The sequence below is a fragment of the Halictus rubicundus genome, chromosome 3 (genome assembly GCF_050948215.1).
Source record: "Halictus rubicundus isolate RS-2024b chromosome 3, iyHalRubi1_principal, whole genome shotgun sequence".
Lineage (NCBI taxonomy): Eukaryota > Metazoa > Arthropoda > Insecta > Hymenoptera > Halictidae > Halictus > Halictus rubicundus.
In genome coordinates, this window is record NC_135151.1 from 8,780,128 (window position 1) to 8,797,700 (window position 17,573).

General features: G+C 40.3%; 1 protein-coding gene across 1 annotated transcript in view; it reads left to right on the forward strand.

The window, feature by feature from the left end:
• Positions 1-17,573, forward strand: part of Nachralpha6 (nicotinic acetylcholine receptor alpha6) — a 471,989-nt gene that overhangs the window by 274,619 nt on the left and 179,797 nt on the right. Inside the window, exon 7 of the mRNA XM_076785216.1 lies at positions 17,420-17,495. Within this exon, the coding sequence (XP_076641331.1) occupies positions 17,420-17,495 (76 nt within the window). The remainder of the gene's footprint in view (positions 1-17,419; positions 17,496-17,573) is intronic.

The following is a 17,573-nucleotide window of genomic DNA, read 5'->3' on the forward strand; positions in this document are numbered from 1 at the left end:
ATCGAAGGTCCAATTTTACGGAAAATTTCAGGAGTGGATGATCACTGGCAAAGCTTAGGCTTAAGTACGTATTTGTTTCGCACACACTCATTACTGTATGTCACGATGATGTTCGTTTGGTGTGGGAAAAAGTAATCCTCGATATCACCCCACTGTGTACAAAGTAGAGCATTTGCATTGCAATAAGTGGATCGTCGAATGTTAAACTTCTTGTCTCTGTCATCGGAACTGTTTCCGTCGCACAATTCTTACGATTATGTGCAAATATAAAGAGAAAATTATTTCTTGGTACATACTCCTAACACATTACAATTATGTATTGAGAAAACTTGAATCTGTTCGTAATTGAAATTCGACTTTCAGTTCTCTGTGGACAATTATGCAAATAACACCCACTTAATTTTATATTCCTACCACAATAACACTAGATTTACGGGACCCGTCAAAATTACGGATTCTAATATTTTTCATTTACGAATATTGAGATTGTAAACATGCATCCGTGAGGAATTATTTTACAAATTTAATTCGTTGAGAATATATTATTAAAAAGATGGCTACAAATTTTGATAGATACATTCATGTTGTTTTTATAAAGTAATGTAAAATAGTCATTTTTAGGGCTCCGTAAACCTAGTGTTAATTTTCTATTGGTTTTACGCTCGGTAAGATTGCAAATACGACAAACAGCGGAAAGTATTTTGCATAGAATTATACAAACAACATGTATATTCTCACTTTTATATTTTTAGTATATTAAGTGGTTGGTTTTATGATCACAAATATGGCACACAGAGAAAAGTTATACCTTTTTCTATCGGGATCCCTAAATATGCAAAGCGATAATGTACTTTGCCGCGGCTTGCTCGACGCATGAGAAAACATTTACATTTCATTAGACCGGAGAAACTTCGAAAATTGTTGCAGTAACAGAATTAATTTCCTCGAGATTTTCGCAATTTGCATTAACCGTCTGTATACTTACGTTATGCTTGAGCAAAATTTCTGCAAATCATCGTTAAAACAGAAAATGAAACAATATACCTACCCATAGATTTTCAACCGGCAAATGAGCGTTTCTTATCTCATTACACTCAGTTTCGATAGCAATCTCGTTCTTAGAAAATACTTGAAATAATCGAGAAGGTCCACACAGGAATTATTAATTTTCTAGTATTTGCTTAAGAGTGACATTTAGATTGGAACTTTGTTCAAATATTATGTTTCTGCACAAAGTAAAAATTTCTATTCTCATCCGCAAGCGTTAATGTTGCTGAAAACATTGATGCATCAACGTCGTATATCAAACACAACGATTTCGTAGAAAGTTCGAAACGAAATTTAAATATTCAAAGCAGATAAGCTTCGGATGATCAACTGTGTGGACGTCTGTGTATTTTCCAAGAAGCAAGCTATGAATACACATTTTTCCTTGTCAACGTATGCTCAAGCAACGGTGGCAAACACGCAACTGAAGTTTCACCTCACTTCATCGAGAATTCTATCATACTGTGAATTATGTTAGCCCGGTTGGACGCATACTTTTCATAATACGCACACATACGTACTTTTTCGAAACTTGAAAGGACACCGTCCTTTATCCTCAGAAAGTTTCCATGAGACAATTCTACACATTTACACTAGGGTGAGGGACCCAATTACCGTGGGAAGGTACTAATTACTGTGCCTATATTAATGATACTTAATTTTAAAGCAAAATGACTATTAAAAAACAGATATTGAATTTTTTCATCAAAATCAGTTAATGTATATGTTATATATCTCTTTTTTAATATTCAGTGTGCTTTCAAAATAAGTATAATATAGGCACAGTGATTGTGTGGCGTAACTTCACATTGGCAACCCAGAAATTTTTAAGTTTTGACTATATAATCCTGTACATCTTGACGAGAGAATGCCAAATTTCGAGGTTTCAAGGCAAGGAATTCACTGGTACAAAAGTTATGCGTGTTTAAAGTTGAGCGACTGCACTTTGTTCTGGGACAAGCTGTTATCGAACAGTAATTAAAATATAGAGAATCATATACGGGATCTCGAAGAGAATCCAAGTTGGTTGGGATTAGGTCGTTGGGGAGCGGAAAGAGCCAACGACGGGCAATGGCGGCGCCCCTGCCTGTCAAAAACGCTTAAAATCGCTCACCTTTAAATACGCATAACTATTAAACCAGTGAATCCCTAGCCTTAAAACTTCGATTTTTGGCATTCTCTCGTCAAGATGTACAGGATCATGTAGTAAAAGATTAAAAACTTCTGGGTTGCCAAGGTGAAGTTTAACCAAAATTTCACCTACCGATTTCTGTGATAAGTGCATAAGATCTGCAGTCGACCGATTGCATTTAACCCTCTGCGGACAAGCCTAAATTGTGCTTCAAAGTCTTCGATAGTATGAAAAATGAACAATTCATACTTTTCTAATGCACCTAATTGAACTGTACATTTGCAACGCCCAGAATTAAATCTCCTGATGTCGTCGATACGTCGACGTTCGGCCTCAGAGGGTTAAAGTTTCGTTTACGCTCGACGAACGTGAAAATCCGCGACTGAATCGTCACCGAGCAGACACGCTCACCTAATTTTGTCATGCAGCCGTTGGTAGTTCGCGAAAACCGACGACAACTCGTTCGCACACTATGTCACGCACTGCACTGATCTCGCACGTAGAGGCTGGGCAAATATTTGGCGACTCCCAATAAAATGTTCTTTGGCCTCCAGGACTGAACGCCGTGGAATAACCGAGGCATTCAATACCTAACTTGCACCTGTTGCATGCATGTACCGACCGGTGCGACGACGTCTGGAGATGCTTCATTCTTTCCTCGTTCTATGTAGTGGCTCGTGCCACTCCCAAAGTACTTCGTAGTTGTCGCGTATCATCATTCACGAGAATTCGCGAGTTCGTTATCTGTGAAGTCGTTCCTTGTGACGTCGCCCCGAGGAAATTTTCTCTGCCCCCCCCCCCCCCCCGTCCAACGTCCGAATCTGTTTGTCAGTTTCATCCAACGACGTCGTTCGCTAATCCGAATCGCCTTGAGTGCATATTTCACGCGATTTTGTTGTCTTGTCTGTCTGTCTGTCTGTTTATCTGTCTGTATATGTGTACCAAACTCGTCGGCGTGCAAACGTTTCCCATCAAATCGATTTTCTACTCGAGCATTTTGTAAGCGACTTTTCAAAATAATAATACTTTTTAAGTCATTTCGTTTTTTAATTGATTTAGATACCTGCCCCGTTATGGAAAACCATTGTTTATACAGTGTGAATTACTTTCTTGGTTCTATCTAGAAATATCATTATTCGAGGACCATTTTTTATACAGTTTTAGTTACATTCTTGGCAAATAAAAAATTCCTCTGGGTGCCATCTTGGAGGTACAATTTTTCAAATGCCTCATCGGAAACTTTTGCGCGCCCTATATGTGTTGTCCGAAATTGTTGTATCCACCTACGGTAAACACTATTTAGTATGTGTATCGCAATGTCTGTTTACATATTGAACGTGGAAAATGTTTTGGTTAATCACACCGGCAAATACCATTATTGTGCATACATCGGGTAGAAATTAATGTTTTGTTTAATTGTTTGGTTAACGTGCAATAATTCTCTGGTATTGGCATAGCTTGGACGTTCACATAAAATTCAGTGAAATTATTTTGTAATTCAGACTTCATCTTTTAAAAGAAATTCGATTTTTAGAGTTGTTTATATATTTGGTGGTTGTTTTTCGTCAGAGTTCAAAATATACCGCGACACAGTGTTTACTCGATATATGTCCAAAACACGGGTCTGGCCAGGGACATATAGCAACCAGGGGATACTATTGTTTAGAAGCTCTAGAGGCCTCGGTTGATGGCCGCTCGCGATGTATACTCCGCGGCAGTGGGGATAGTTCTGTGACTCTTATCGGCTAGGTATTTGAGACAAGTATAGAGTAAACACTGTACTTTCATTTTCAATATTATTCGTTTTTCTCTGTTCTGTAACATGTGTAAGTATTCCTGTTTTCGCACAATGCATAAAATAAGAAGCTCGAATGTTCGATCATTCATAAAATGTCGAGAAATTCTTCCAACATTTTCTATCGTCATTTCCTTTGTTCGTAGCGTTATAAATGTTCCCCATGCTTTGTCGTGTTCCATTATATTAATATAATCTTCTCATACAGGTAAACGGTACATCGTCTTACATTCCGATGCAAAGTCAAGAGTGTTTGTCAATTCATTAAAACCTTGTACAAACGTCAAATCTCCTAATCGAACGAAGAGATCGGTGTACTGCTGACTCACAACAACATACTACTTTGAATAACCTGAATTCAATTTTACATACGTTCATCTCGATCGAATCTTATACCTAAATTCACACGCACGCACAAATAATTACACATAATAAATACATTATACTTCCTGCGTAGAAATTGCAATATTCGCTATAATTACAATAAATCCGATTTAATACTTCACGAATTACAGTAGCGCAAACGGGGAGAGATTTTCATACGCGAAGGGAACCGGTCTCATTTCACTGAGAACGGTTTGTTTGCAAAGGGAGTAATAACAGAACCAGCATTTCGCATTTCCGCTTTGCTAACATATTGATCCCTTTGATATTCTCTGACGAGAGATGGTTCGCGAAACGTGCAAGGGCCGCGGCGAGCCGGTGCTCAACGCCTCAATTAAAAGCGATAAGAATTCGTCGACCGTTTCGAGTCGTATTCACAGTGTTTCACGACAATTATTTGCGAGTTAGCATTTCTAAAGAGATACTTCGCCGCTTGAGTTTGCACGCGATAAAACGGAAACGGTTCCGTGCGCGCGGGAAAGCTCAAAACAATCCGTCCTCGCGCAGCAGCAGTTTCCAAGCGTACGCTCGGCCGGGCCGGAAGGAGATTGAAAAAATAAACTTCCGCCGGACCGGCCGGTAACTTCAGAAATAATCCGACGATCTACTTAACAACTCTCCCCGCACCATTCCCCTCTCCCTCACCAAGTAGCGAAGTCCAAGAACACGAGATACGAGTATATATATATATATATACATATATATACCAAGCCTGCCCGACTTGCCCGTGTGTGTGCGAAGCAAATTCATTCCGTTCGGATGCGCTCTTGCTTGCGTGCCTCTCGCTGCAATCGAGCACGAGTCAACAGTAAAAGAGAGCAAAACAGGAACTACGTGGTACGTGATAAGACCAAAACAAAAAGAACCAACGAAAAAGAGAAAAAAAAACAATAACAACAGTAAAGAGAAACGGACAAAAAGATAAGAAGGGAATAAAAAACGAAAGAGAAAATAATAAGAGAACAGTAGAACGAAAAAAAGGGGGAGTGGAAAATAGCTCGAATGTGAGTCGGGGCATTCACGCAAGATAATATTCCGACGACCTATCTCGATAATGCATCGAGCATTGTGTTCACCCTAGACCATAAGTGTGTTTAATCGAAGCAACTCGATACAGAGAAAGAATACCAGCCGTTCGAAAATCGACCGTTTCCGGCTTCATCGGCCTGTCCTAAGCGCATTAAACTCGCACCGGTTAATTGATGCCCGCGGAAATCGCAGTGGCATTCGTTCGCGCGCAGTCCACTCGATCGTTTTTTAATTTTTTTTTTTTTTTTTGTCGAAGAGCCTAGCTAAATCGCTAGGAGCGGGTTCGGCTTCGGGGACCTTATTGTTCCGTGATTAGCTTTTAAATATGGATTCTCTCGCGGTCGAAACGTTTCGCCGAGCTAATTGGAATAGGTAACGAGAGGATCGTTTCGTTGGGATAGAGATGGACGCCGAAACGGACGACTTTTTGTTCTCGACCCCACCTCCAAAACACGCCATGAAACCCATCTATATGCGTATCAGACGGAAACACTTGCGGATTCTAAAGGGAAAAATCGCTAAATTCATCTACCATGCACCAACTGTGGCACCGGCACCAATGGCCGCCTCTGTTTTACGTGTTGGCGCGTCGCGACGTGACAGCAGTCTTTTCTCGAAGCATTATTTCTGTCTCTCGATCTTATCCCGCTCGATAATCACATTCTTCCCTGATCAAGCGAATTCGAAGCCGGGAATCCTCGGCAATACCCGTCCGAGCGAACTGCGGATCGTCGAATTCGTAAAGAGTCGAGTGTATCCGGTTGTTAAAGCCACGAGCTGCGAGCCCGGCTTCTCTCGTGCACGTCCCGCGAGCTCGTATTCCGTGAACCGAGAATGCAGTTCGAAATTCGGCTTTAACCAACTCCGATCCGAAATTGAACCGTGTTTGCTCGTAAACGATTCGACTGACCATTTTCGAACAGCTTTTTCGGCGAATCGACGCGCGTTTTGCAAACTGTTGAGAAGCCCACGCGCTTCTTTTGCTACCGCCATGAGCTCGTGGATACGAATTTGGTGAATTTGCGAATCCGGTTTTTTTTTTCGAGAACCTTGAACGAAAATTGAGCGTCCAATAAATGGAGGCACCTATGCATATTCGGACATTCGAAGCATAATTTTCTTATTCATATAGAGGGTGTCCAAACATGTCAGGACCAAAATACCACGTGTTAGTCACGTCAAGTAGGGAAAAGGAAGTACATATCAGATATATGTCCGAAAATGCTTTACTGAAGATTCGTAAGCGTTCAACCGATTTCAATGAAATTTTTAATACGGTCCAAGATGAAAAGTTGAATTGTCTCAAGAAAATTCAAGTCGTTTGGTCTAATCTTAAAAAAGTGACCATTTGTTTGAAAAGTGCCCGAATGTCACTGTGGGCCACAGTACACGCTGTAACGCTGGAATATTGTTTTCTTGACGGTGGCGGTTCGCTGGATTAACAAGTAGACTGTCAATCCGGTTCTGTGCCGGCGTGCAAATTTTTCCAGTTACGATCCAGTACTGAATCACTGGACGGGACTGCTGCCGGACCGTTGTAAGCCCAGCTTACCGCCAAAATCGTCCGTAAACGCAACGGAAAAGCAAACGAAAAACGAAATCTTTCTGGCACAGGTGGGATGAGCAAATCGGCGATGGTGTCTACGGGCTCGTAAAAATCGGGAGCACATTGTCCGCGCGACGCGACAGGGCGGCACGAAAGAACGCGTGGCTGCAATTCGCTCGGGTTTTTTCCGCCGCGGTAATGGAGTTCGCAAACGGATCATTCCCGACGTTCCGCTTATCTGTTTTAATTACCGCGAGCCGCGTCCGTTTATTCACCGGCATTTGCCGCGCGGACTGTCGCGTGTACACGCGCATTAAGCGGAACGGTACGAGCGCGTAAACAGAGGCAGGAGCCAGCTCAAACACGCGGGACACGTAAATCCGGGGTATAAATACGCGGCAACATCATAATCAATCCATTGATTACTGCGCGTCGCATATTACCGACCCTCATACCCCAGGCCCCCACCCCACCCCCTCGCAACCCACCACCACCGAAACCCCCTTCGCCACAAAACCCTATCGACCGTAACCCCGGGAACATAGGAAGTTCAGGAAACAAGGGGGAAAGGGGAGAACGGAAGATTCTTCCGGAAACACCGTTCACACGCACCCCCCGACACTTGTTCTACCCGAATTCGCAAACCCTGTAGCCGTCTCCACCGCTTCACGTCGCTACGAAAGTCCAGGGCTTGAGAACTGTTGTAACATCGATTTCCGTTCTCAACGCCAATTCCGAATCACCCCCAATTTTTCTTGAAAATTTCAGACGGCGTCTTTCGACCTGTTATAATGTCCCTTTCGGTTCTTCATAGCTATTTCAATCGGAACCGATCTATAACAGGCTTCAAGCCTTGCACGAAACACGCTCGACGCCGATCGAGCGGACAAATGCAATGGATCGATCAAGTATTGTCTCTCTCGGATTTCTCATAACAATTTAAGTTACGAAGATAGTATACTAATGCAATTTAGGCTTTCCATACACGACATGTTGCGTTAGAGTCGCGTACGAATCGCATAGGCGTACGCTTTTCGATTCACCTTCTCTTTTTAATTGTTTATGCAATAGTGTACTCAGAAAACAAAGATACTAGAAAAGCAGATTGTACAGAAACGATAATGTTTTGGGTGTTATTACATTGGTTGCGGCGTTGAAGTGTACAGCAGGCGCCATTTTGTCGTGTTCGCTACGTGTGGTAGACTGAAGGCCTAAGTTGCAGAGGTAGTATGCTATAGTCTTCATTTTTGAGGCTCTTGAGGCTAGTTCCCATGTTCTTTTTGAACCAACAGTTTGCGAGCATTTTAGCGAGGTTATGTTCCATTGTTCACCAGTCAATAAAGAGACTGTCTAATTGGTCAGCCGGGCAATTAAGAATTCTCTGTCTTGATTTGTGAGCAATGGACTGGAACATGAGCTAGCTCTGTTATACTAGTGGAACGTACGGAAGATATACGTCAATAGCAGTGTGTTAACATTGTGCCAAATGTAAACACTTTGATTCCTGATGAAGCTAGTTAAGCTGCAATGCTTGCATAACGCTGGAGAAAGAGTTCCGGAAGAACACGGTTTGCCCCTGAGATCTCAAATCTCTGATAACGTTGCATACTGATACAATTTAATTTTAGCACGTTGTACACGTGAACGAAACGCTGGTATAGAAACCTGAATGATTTATTATTAAAAAGTGAACTTAATGGTAGCAGTCTTTAATTGTTCCATCATAAAATTATAAACGGACAGGAGTATACGAATGAATCCATCATTCGAAGAAATGATCTTTGTTAATTTCTCTGATGGAACAGTCAAGACGAGGATACGCGCGAATAATAAGAAGTGAGAAGATTAGTTCAGATTTCGAAAATTCTATATAAATCGATAGACCTATAATAAGATTTACAGGGAGAATGTGATATGATTGAATAAAATTCTATCACTTAAGATAGATTTCATGCTGTTTTTCTAGTAACATAACTCTTATGAATGCATATTACAGTCACGACACAAATCTACTGTCTGCCAATACTTCCTCGATCATAATATTTTCATTGTTTGCACGTTGCTTTGTAATGACAAATCATTAACATTTCTCATCGTTATGTTTACGTGTACAATGAAGTAATTAAAAAATCCAGATTACACCGACCTCTATTTTTCGAGGTTACTGCAAGAAATTCGAGTGTCAATACGTTTTTGATCCACCGTACGTGTATATAAGTGTACAGCGTGTGTGTCGCATGTTCTGTTTCTATATGTACATATATATATCGATATGTATACATGTACATACGCCCCCCCCCCCGTCCGAGCGCATCTACACGTGTAAATTATCTACTCGATCGATGTGCCACTGCATGCGCTCCCTATGTGGATCTAGCCGGTTCACAGCACCGCGTTGTTCGTCGTTGTAACTTTTTTTTTGCTCTGTGTATCGGTATGTGTGTGTGTGTGTGTGTCTGTTTTTTTTCTGTCTTTTTCATTGTGTACCATCAGCGTGTCGGTGCGCGGGACTAGAGCAATTTCGGAAATTCTCCGGGAGACAGTTTAAATCGGTGCTCGCGTTTTGTCCGGGGACATTGAGATACCACGTTTCAGTCGCCAGTGGTGTCCCATTGTTATCGATACGAGGTTAAAAGGTTCGGGATTGTGTAACGCGCTATCCCAGGGTGTGAGCAATGTTTCTGTCGTAGATTCGAACGATGTATGCTCACGTCCAGCTCGATTCGCCGATTCTGCACGTACTTTGACCTTGAAATCGAAGAGTCACAACATCTTTGCAGGATCTTTGCAGGACCTTCGCAAGACAGAACTGAAAACTAGTTTTCTTGGGCTTTTGTAGCAGTAATTTCATTAAATCTGCACCATTCTTATATATTTGTAAACGGAACTTGTGGGCCAGCCAATTTGTTTGATTTAACCTGTTTGAGACTTCAGACTGATTTCATGTGTTTGAGTCTTCGGATTGACGTTTGAACCTTTGATTCGATTTTATCTGTTTGAGTCTTCGGTTTGAGTCTTCTGGTTGATTTAATCTGTTTAATTCTTCGGTTTGATTCTTCGGTTTGATTTAATCTGTTTAGGTCTTCGGTTTGAGTCTTCGGTGTGATTTAATCTGTTTGAGTCTTTGATTCGATTTAATCTGTTTGAGTCTTTGATACTATTTAATTTGTATGAGTCTTCGCTTTGATTTAATCTATTCGGTCCTTTAGTTTGGTTGAATCGTGATTGCTCAAACTATATGTACACAACAATGTGCACCAAACAAATGACGTTCAAAGTTTTCTAGAAAAGAATGTCATTTTACCTGGCCCTTTTTTATTCCAAAACAACGTGAAACCGTAAGGGAAATATTTTTTGCTGGAAGAAATAGAGTTTACACCGGTTGATTTATGTAGGTATACTAATATTCTAATTCCAATAAAAATTTTAAGATAAACTCTATAAATTTTCTACAACGATTATAAAAATGAAGTAGTTGATAGATCTCTCAATCTGTAATGTTAAACATTTAATGTTTGTTATAATCCAATAAATGAGACGCCTCCATCGAAGACTAAAGTGATCAATCAGTATCTGTATAGATAAAAAGTAAAACTAACAAAAATAATTTCCATGTTAGTCACAACGTAAACGAACTTTGTTTTTTGTTCAAGTTGAAAATGAATAAACTATATAGTCGTTAATGAGCCCTAAACGTTGCGATTTTAAAAAGCCTAAGAAAAAATGTATTGCTAAATTCTTCATCGAATCAGGGTGGAATAATTCTATAAAATAAAATGAAAAAATATAGGATAGTTCAATAATACAAAATATTGTCTTCAATCTTAGGGTGAAGTACGTGCCTTGCGTTAAATTAATCTGGCAAATATATATTGATCAAATGCAACGATTCGTTCCGAAAGCTACCATAAATATTGTTTCAATGCCCTGCGTAATAAAGACTGTTATTGTAAAAGATCTCGTTATTTTTTGTTTCGATAAGAAAACTGTTTTTTTTTTATGAAGTACAGTATACTCGAAAAGCTTTCGAAGTGACTGCATTCGAGTTCATTTATTTGTGCACTATAAAATATCATGGTATCGATGAGTTTTTCTAATATCACTGTACATTCTCTTTAACATTGTGCTGCACATAAGCAACTTAAGAAAAACCTTGAACACCAACACTGAATGGAAAACTTTTTGATCCGTTTGCGTACAGTTTGGAGATTTAAGGTTCTCGTTGTTAAATAAGAAATTGTAATTTCGACAGATAAACTCGAGATTTCATAATATTTCACAAAATTGCAGATATAAAGAGAACAAAATGCTTTCATTGAACGAATTCTACCGACAACAGAATATTCTCTGCAAACGATTTTCATAATAATAATAAACTATGCATTCTAGATAACAATTCTTATCGTTCCACCTTGCATACAACACCGAGCAAATATTTAATCTGTTTAAACACTCCGAACAAAATCGATGTCGTATCTAAACAACGAACACCGTTCACATACTACCAATATATACATATGTAGATGTATAATATTCTACCAACACGAATCTCTCAGAATCACTCACGAGTTAAGTCGCTGGACAACATACATATCCATATATAACGACATGTTCGCTGCCCTATTCGACTGTGCGCGCGTATGTGTCGTCGATAACGTAAAATAGTCGATCGTTCTCATCAGCGAGCTCTTCGCAGTATGATCCATGTATTTAACAATGCAAATGTCCCCTGCGAATATTCGTAAGCGAGTGAAATCCAACATCCATTATGCCCCATTGTCTTATCCCCTACACATACATATATTTATATATCCTATGTGCTCGCATAAAGTCTCCTTGCCTGGAAATCCCTTCTGATAATCATTACGTTTCGCGTGCACGCGCTGTTAATTCTGAATCGGTGATTTCTATTCGTTTTACCAACGCTTCTAATCACCGGCAAACCTTTCACGTTCGCTACCGGTGACGCACACGCGTGACTATCATTGCCACAGACCTTGTATGGCACAGAGACAAAGGCGTCAAATGAACAAAATCTATTGCATATTTTCGTTATACTGGGACACCCTGTGTGAATCATGATTTACAACGTTTTCCACGTTTCACGGTTGTTTCTAACAAAATATCGGCACGTGTGCAGATCGTCGACGGAGCATCGACGCGGTAGCGATCGCGTCGGTTGACGGTGATCGTTGAAAAGACGTCACTGGATCTGAGAAATAGGGCAGGTTATCGATTTAATATGAAATTGTCAGTTTCCCTGACACATCTCTTTTCGACTGGAGATAGTGTTAGTCGATATTATCGAGAAACGGAGTTGATCGTCCGCCATGACGGACGTGTCGGGACAAAAACCCGTGCACTGGACGACGTAGATTGCGTTCAAGTCATCTGTCACCGGTTTCGAATTAATTACCTATCGCGCGTGCCGCGATAAATTCCAGGCGGGCGGAGTTCGCGGACACGGGCTCGTTACAGTTTTTCCTCGGCCGCAGTTGATAACGACAATTAAATCGATACGCGTGTTTTACCGTGAATTGTCGCGCCGTGACGTTTATGGAAACATCTTTTTAAATTGTTGCCAAACGTGCGGTCGCTGCCGAGTTTTTATCGCGGCCGGAGACTCGAATGAAAGTGCGTGGGGCGGTCGAATTAATGTCCCGAAAGATTTTATGATCTCGCGGATTGATATGCGGTAACTTGAGCGAATAATGTCTCGTGGATTGTTCGTAAACTTTGGGCAACTGATTTGTGAAAAAGAATGTAAACGAAATTTGTATTCATTGCTTTTGTATGCTGTCATTGTGAAGTATTAATTACTGGGAATCCTCTCTAGTGACAAATATGTTATTGTTTCTATTATGTACATTTATAGAATTATATTTTAATCACGAATGCCTGTATTTTAGGGGGGAAATTTTTCTTATAGGAAAAGAAGAATATTCATATAAGTAGACGAAAATTTAATCAGAAAATACAGAAAAATAAGATCTAATTTAAAAATAAAAGACTCGATAACTTTCTGTCGATTTTTTTTTTATTTTCCTGCGAAATTAGAAACATGCGATGAACAAATACGTCGAAAATATCATCGAACACTGGGCGAACAATTCAAAGAAACAATTAAAAGCTTGTTTAGAGCAGCTTTGACACAAAAACGTTCTGAAACGCAAGGGATGCATTAGTACTATAAATGTAAAGTTTTTTAAATGCAATTTCATATTTAATAATCTCGAGGCTCGCTCGTTCACTAGTAAATTTGCATTTGGAAGCCTCTTTATGTCCCCATTGAAAAATCGCTTCGAAATTCCCATTTTTTTAATAATTTTACATTGATCTACATCTATGACGTAGAAACATTCGTCGAAGTTTTAGGTACGAAAACTTCATTTATCGAACGACCCAGAAAATTCTGATCACCGATATAACAACCGAAGTAAAAGTTCATTTCGCAGGTTTGATTCGTTTTGGCGCGCGTAATCTCCGCGTTCATTGTTTCCTGTGGTACGTACAGTCACGACCATAAGTTATTGGACATTCATTTCTGTACACGTAAAGTGGAACGGAATCGGAAATTTCCTAAAATAATTGTTCATTCTCTCTGAACTTTATTTTATTATGCAGTGACAATCTCGAGCATCATATCATTAATGATATGTATGTTTTAAAATAACTGAACCGAAGTTACTTGTGTCGGGCTGTCGGTTAAAATGTTTCTTAACTAATTCTCCTGAAATATCTTGTGATATTTTTATACTTCGGATTCAGAAATGTTGTCCATCTACCAGGAGACTTTCCAAATTTTTTCCTAGAGGAGCAGATTACCACTTCTTCCATAGATTATATCATAATCGAGGCAATCTCCATGCCGAAAGCCGATGTCCAGTGACTTATGGACGCGAGTGTATAGTGCATAAGCACTGTCGATCTCGCGAGACGCAAGTCTGTTTAGGTATGGACAGGGAGCATATACAGTTGAAATCGGTAGTCGACGATTAGTCTCAGTGCGTCGGGCGTAGTCTAAGCCGCAAATCCCTCGAGAACAAACGCTCGAATCGAGCTGCTTTCATGAAATATACGTCTGACGATGAATTATGAGAGGCAAACGTGTCGAGCCGCATGTATCCGCCGTAACGCTCGACGAATTTCAAGTCCGTGGAACGCAAAGTTTAGCCCGTTCAGGCTCCCCTGAATTATTGCAAAAATAGGAGCAGCTCTAGCAATGCGAGAGAGAGAGAGAGAGAGAGAGAGAGAGAGAGAGAGAGAGAGGAAGAGAAAGCAATAATAATATAGAGCTCGTTCACGCGAGACCTAACAAAGCCCAGGTCTTTTTTCCACGCAGAACAAATACCGGTTCGCTGTAGATAACTTTCTCTGCACTTTTTCCGCGAGAACTCTCGTCCGGTTGACCGTCACCCGTTTTCGGTGACGTTACAAAAATATTGTCCGCCTCTCTCGCTGGAAGCGCGGATATTTCTTTCGCGTTACATTAGCTGTACCGAGATTAAGAGCTCTGCACATTTTCACGATCTAATTATGAGATTTAAGGAGTACAAATTTTTTAACAAACACCGTCTGACTATTTTAATCCCTCACTATATATGTTTATACACTAACGGTCGACGATTGTACTAAAAAAATATTTTAAAGCAAAATAATCATTTTCTTCAAAGCTGCAACGCTCAGTAACAGTTAGTAATGATTCTGATTGTTGTAGTCTTCTATAGAAGTGATTTTTGGGAATTTTTTTTCTAAAAAAAAGCTGCGTGTTCTACGTGGTTTGTCTTCGATCCAATCTAGTAATTTTTTTCAAATATTTATTATTTAAATAGGTTTTTTAGGAAACATCAATTTGCAGGACCCATTGCTACCCAGTCTGTACTGGTTGATCTAACATTAAAATTTTGATGAGAGCTGTATGATATATTATATTTCTATACCCATTCCTCGAACGAAGAAATTTTCGAAGTATTTTTTCGAAACAATATGGCGGGCGTCTTAACGTAGATTTACTATTTGCAACGACAAACTCTTCCCAAAAACGAGATATATGTTACACGAACCTTCTTTAGTTTTTCATGTTTGATGAACCACTACTCAGCAACAACTTTTTAAATAAATATTTCGGAATATAAAAATCACGACGTACTCTAAAGTGTAAAACATTAAAAATGTTGAAATATTTCGTCGAACAAAGTTTTACAGTTTTCGAGGAAAAAAAAATGGAAAAATCGCTTCGTCTTCGAGCTTCGGACTGAACGCGAGCACTTAAGGAAATAGCGGGCATAGCTCAAAGTTCTTGGCCAATAACCGTATTCAGTGAAAGTTCGAATGTAATAACTGCGCTTTCGTTACGAGTTCCAGGAGCACCGTTCTTTTCTTATGAAAGAACTTCTTACGGTTCGTCGACAAATTTATTGAATTTCACTGGGAAAGTGCCGACGGCTGATCTGCCCCCCCCCCCCCCCCTCGATATAAGCTCGCTTTTATTGTGCTCGAGATATCAGTATGTCCGAAATAAATGTCGTAATCCGTAGCGACTACAGGAAACATTATGACGCGTGCCTGTGTGGTTAAGGAGATACAGTGAAGTCTTGATCCGAGCCGAACGGAGCTACACGATCTTAGTCAGTTCGCCTATCCCCTCCGAGGATCCGACTAGCGTAAAGTGTAAACATGCTTAATCCAATTACAAAACTTCTATATTTTTCATTACTTCTTTATGGGACTTTCACCATTCGTGACATTTTTCTAATTAAAATGACACTAAACACGATATAATTTGAACTGTATTTAGTGGTTTAATTGACGACATATACTGCGGCAGTAGGGATAATTCCGCGCGGTTTATCATTCAGGCCTTGGCGACATATATAGAGAAATCACTGTAGCAGCCCCACACGATCTACGTCACAGCACGTATCCGAGGATTGGGCTTAGATCAAGACTTTACTGTATTCTGATTTTCGAGGCCGGTTTTCCACAAATTCTTAGCAATTCTTTTCAGAAAAACTATTGAACCTTTTGCATTGGGATTTTTTTAAACATATTTATTGGTATCCGAAGTACATGTGCAATTTTTTTAAAGTAAAAGTAATCAAAATTACGTGAGTTAGATATTATTTTATAGAGTATCTTTTGAAAAACATCGGTCGATTTTTTGAAACAGAAAATCGGAATGGCCCCTTAAGAACGATTTCCTGGTAGAAAATGCCGGTCATGAAAGTTAACCCTAAACCGCATCTCGTTTGGCTCTCGATCAAAGAGCAACAGATAGACGGGGGTTAGAGGGGGGGGGCGGTTGTCGGGATGCCTGTGGAATTGGAGAAATCAGGAAACCGTTTAAAAAGCGTTCCGGAAACGAATAAGTATCTCATTCGAAGACTTTTTCCTCGGTAGCAACTTCTATCTCTCGCAACGAGGATGTTGACAGAGGAAGAAAAGGAACAGAGGGTACACCGGACCCTCTCTCTCTCTCTCTCTCTCTCTCTCTCTCTCTCGCTCTCTCTCTCTCTCTCTCTCTCTCTCTCTTTCTTCCGTTCATGTATAATCCGTTTTGTCCGCGAAATGTTCGCCACGTGTTCAACTTTCGCCGAGCATGAAACAGTAATCAGTTCGCGAACGAAATTTAATGAAATGCTTCAGTCTCGGTTACTGTTTCAATTGCTGTACCTAGAGAGGAATTTCTGACAGCTCTGAATTTTTGGAAATTATGCGAGCTCCCGGGGAATGGAACGCGTTGATGCAAGCATCCGGTGATTTTTCTTTCTTGCTGCGTTTCGGTGCTTTGTGGAAAATTGCTCTTTCAAATTCAATATGCGTTTTCCTGTTATTCTGTGTGTCTTGAAAATTACACCGGATGCACAAATATTTTCTAAAGAAAATTTAAATTCACATTTTACAAGTAGACTAAATTTCACAAACTACACCATGCAAGCAGGAAAGGTTCATTTCCCCGACAAATTAAATGGTACATTCAAGATTCTTTTTAATCTGAACATTAAAGGTCGATACGAACGAACTTTCATTACAATACAGCTCGTTATCGGCAACCTGAACGCAAGTTGCAAAAATGACAAAAGTGTTTTCTCAAAACGTCACGAATGGACTCACGGGAGAATTTCAGGCTTCGAAAACCATTTTTCCGAGGGACCGTTGTCCCAGTGACAAAGAGGAATGTTCATGCTCTCTATCTGTCGATCTTCGCCGAGCCTGCCATCCGTTTTATGCACCAGATAAGCATAAGAAACACCGTTCGCGACATTCTATTGTCCCCAGAGCCCTCTCCCCTCGCGATTTATTGAGTCGCAATCCCCGAACGTATTCGCTACGTGATCTGTGTTGCTACAAAAGGTAGATCCTAGGCCCTGTAGAAACTCTAGCAAAGAAAATCTGTCGCATGTCGCATGCATCTGCTTCCTGTTGCCTAGCGGATCACCTGAAACGTAGATATGTGCGTGTCTTAATCAATCTTTGACCTTGGTAGCTCGATCTGGTACTCAACTCGAAGGAGGGCGGTGACTTGTCCGATTTCATCATGAACGGGGAATGGTACCTCATCGGTGAGTTTCTGTGAACGTAAGTTCGTTAGGGCAGTCGTAAGATATCAACATTGCCGCGATAGTAATCACGGATGATCG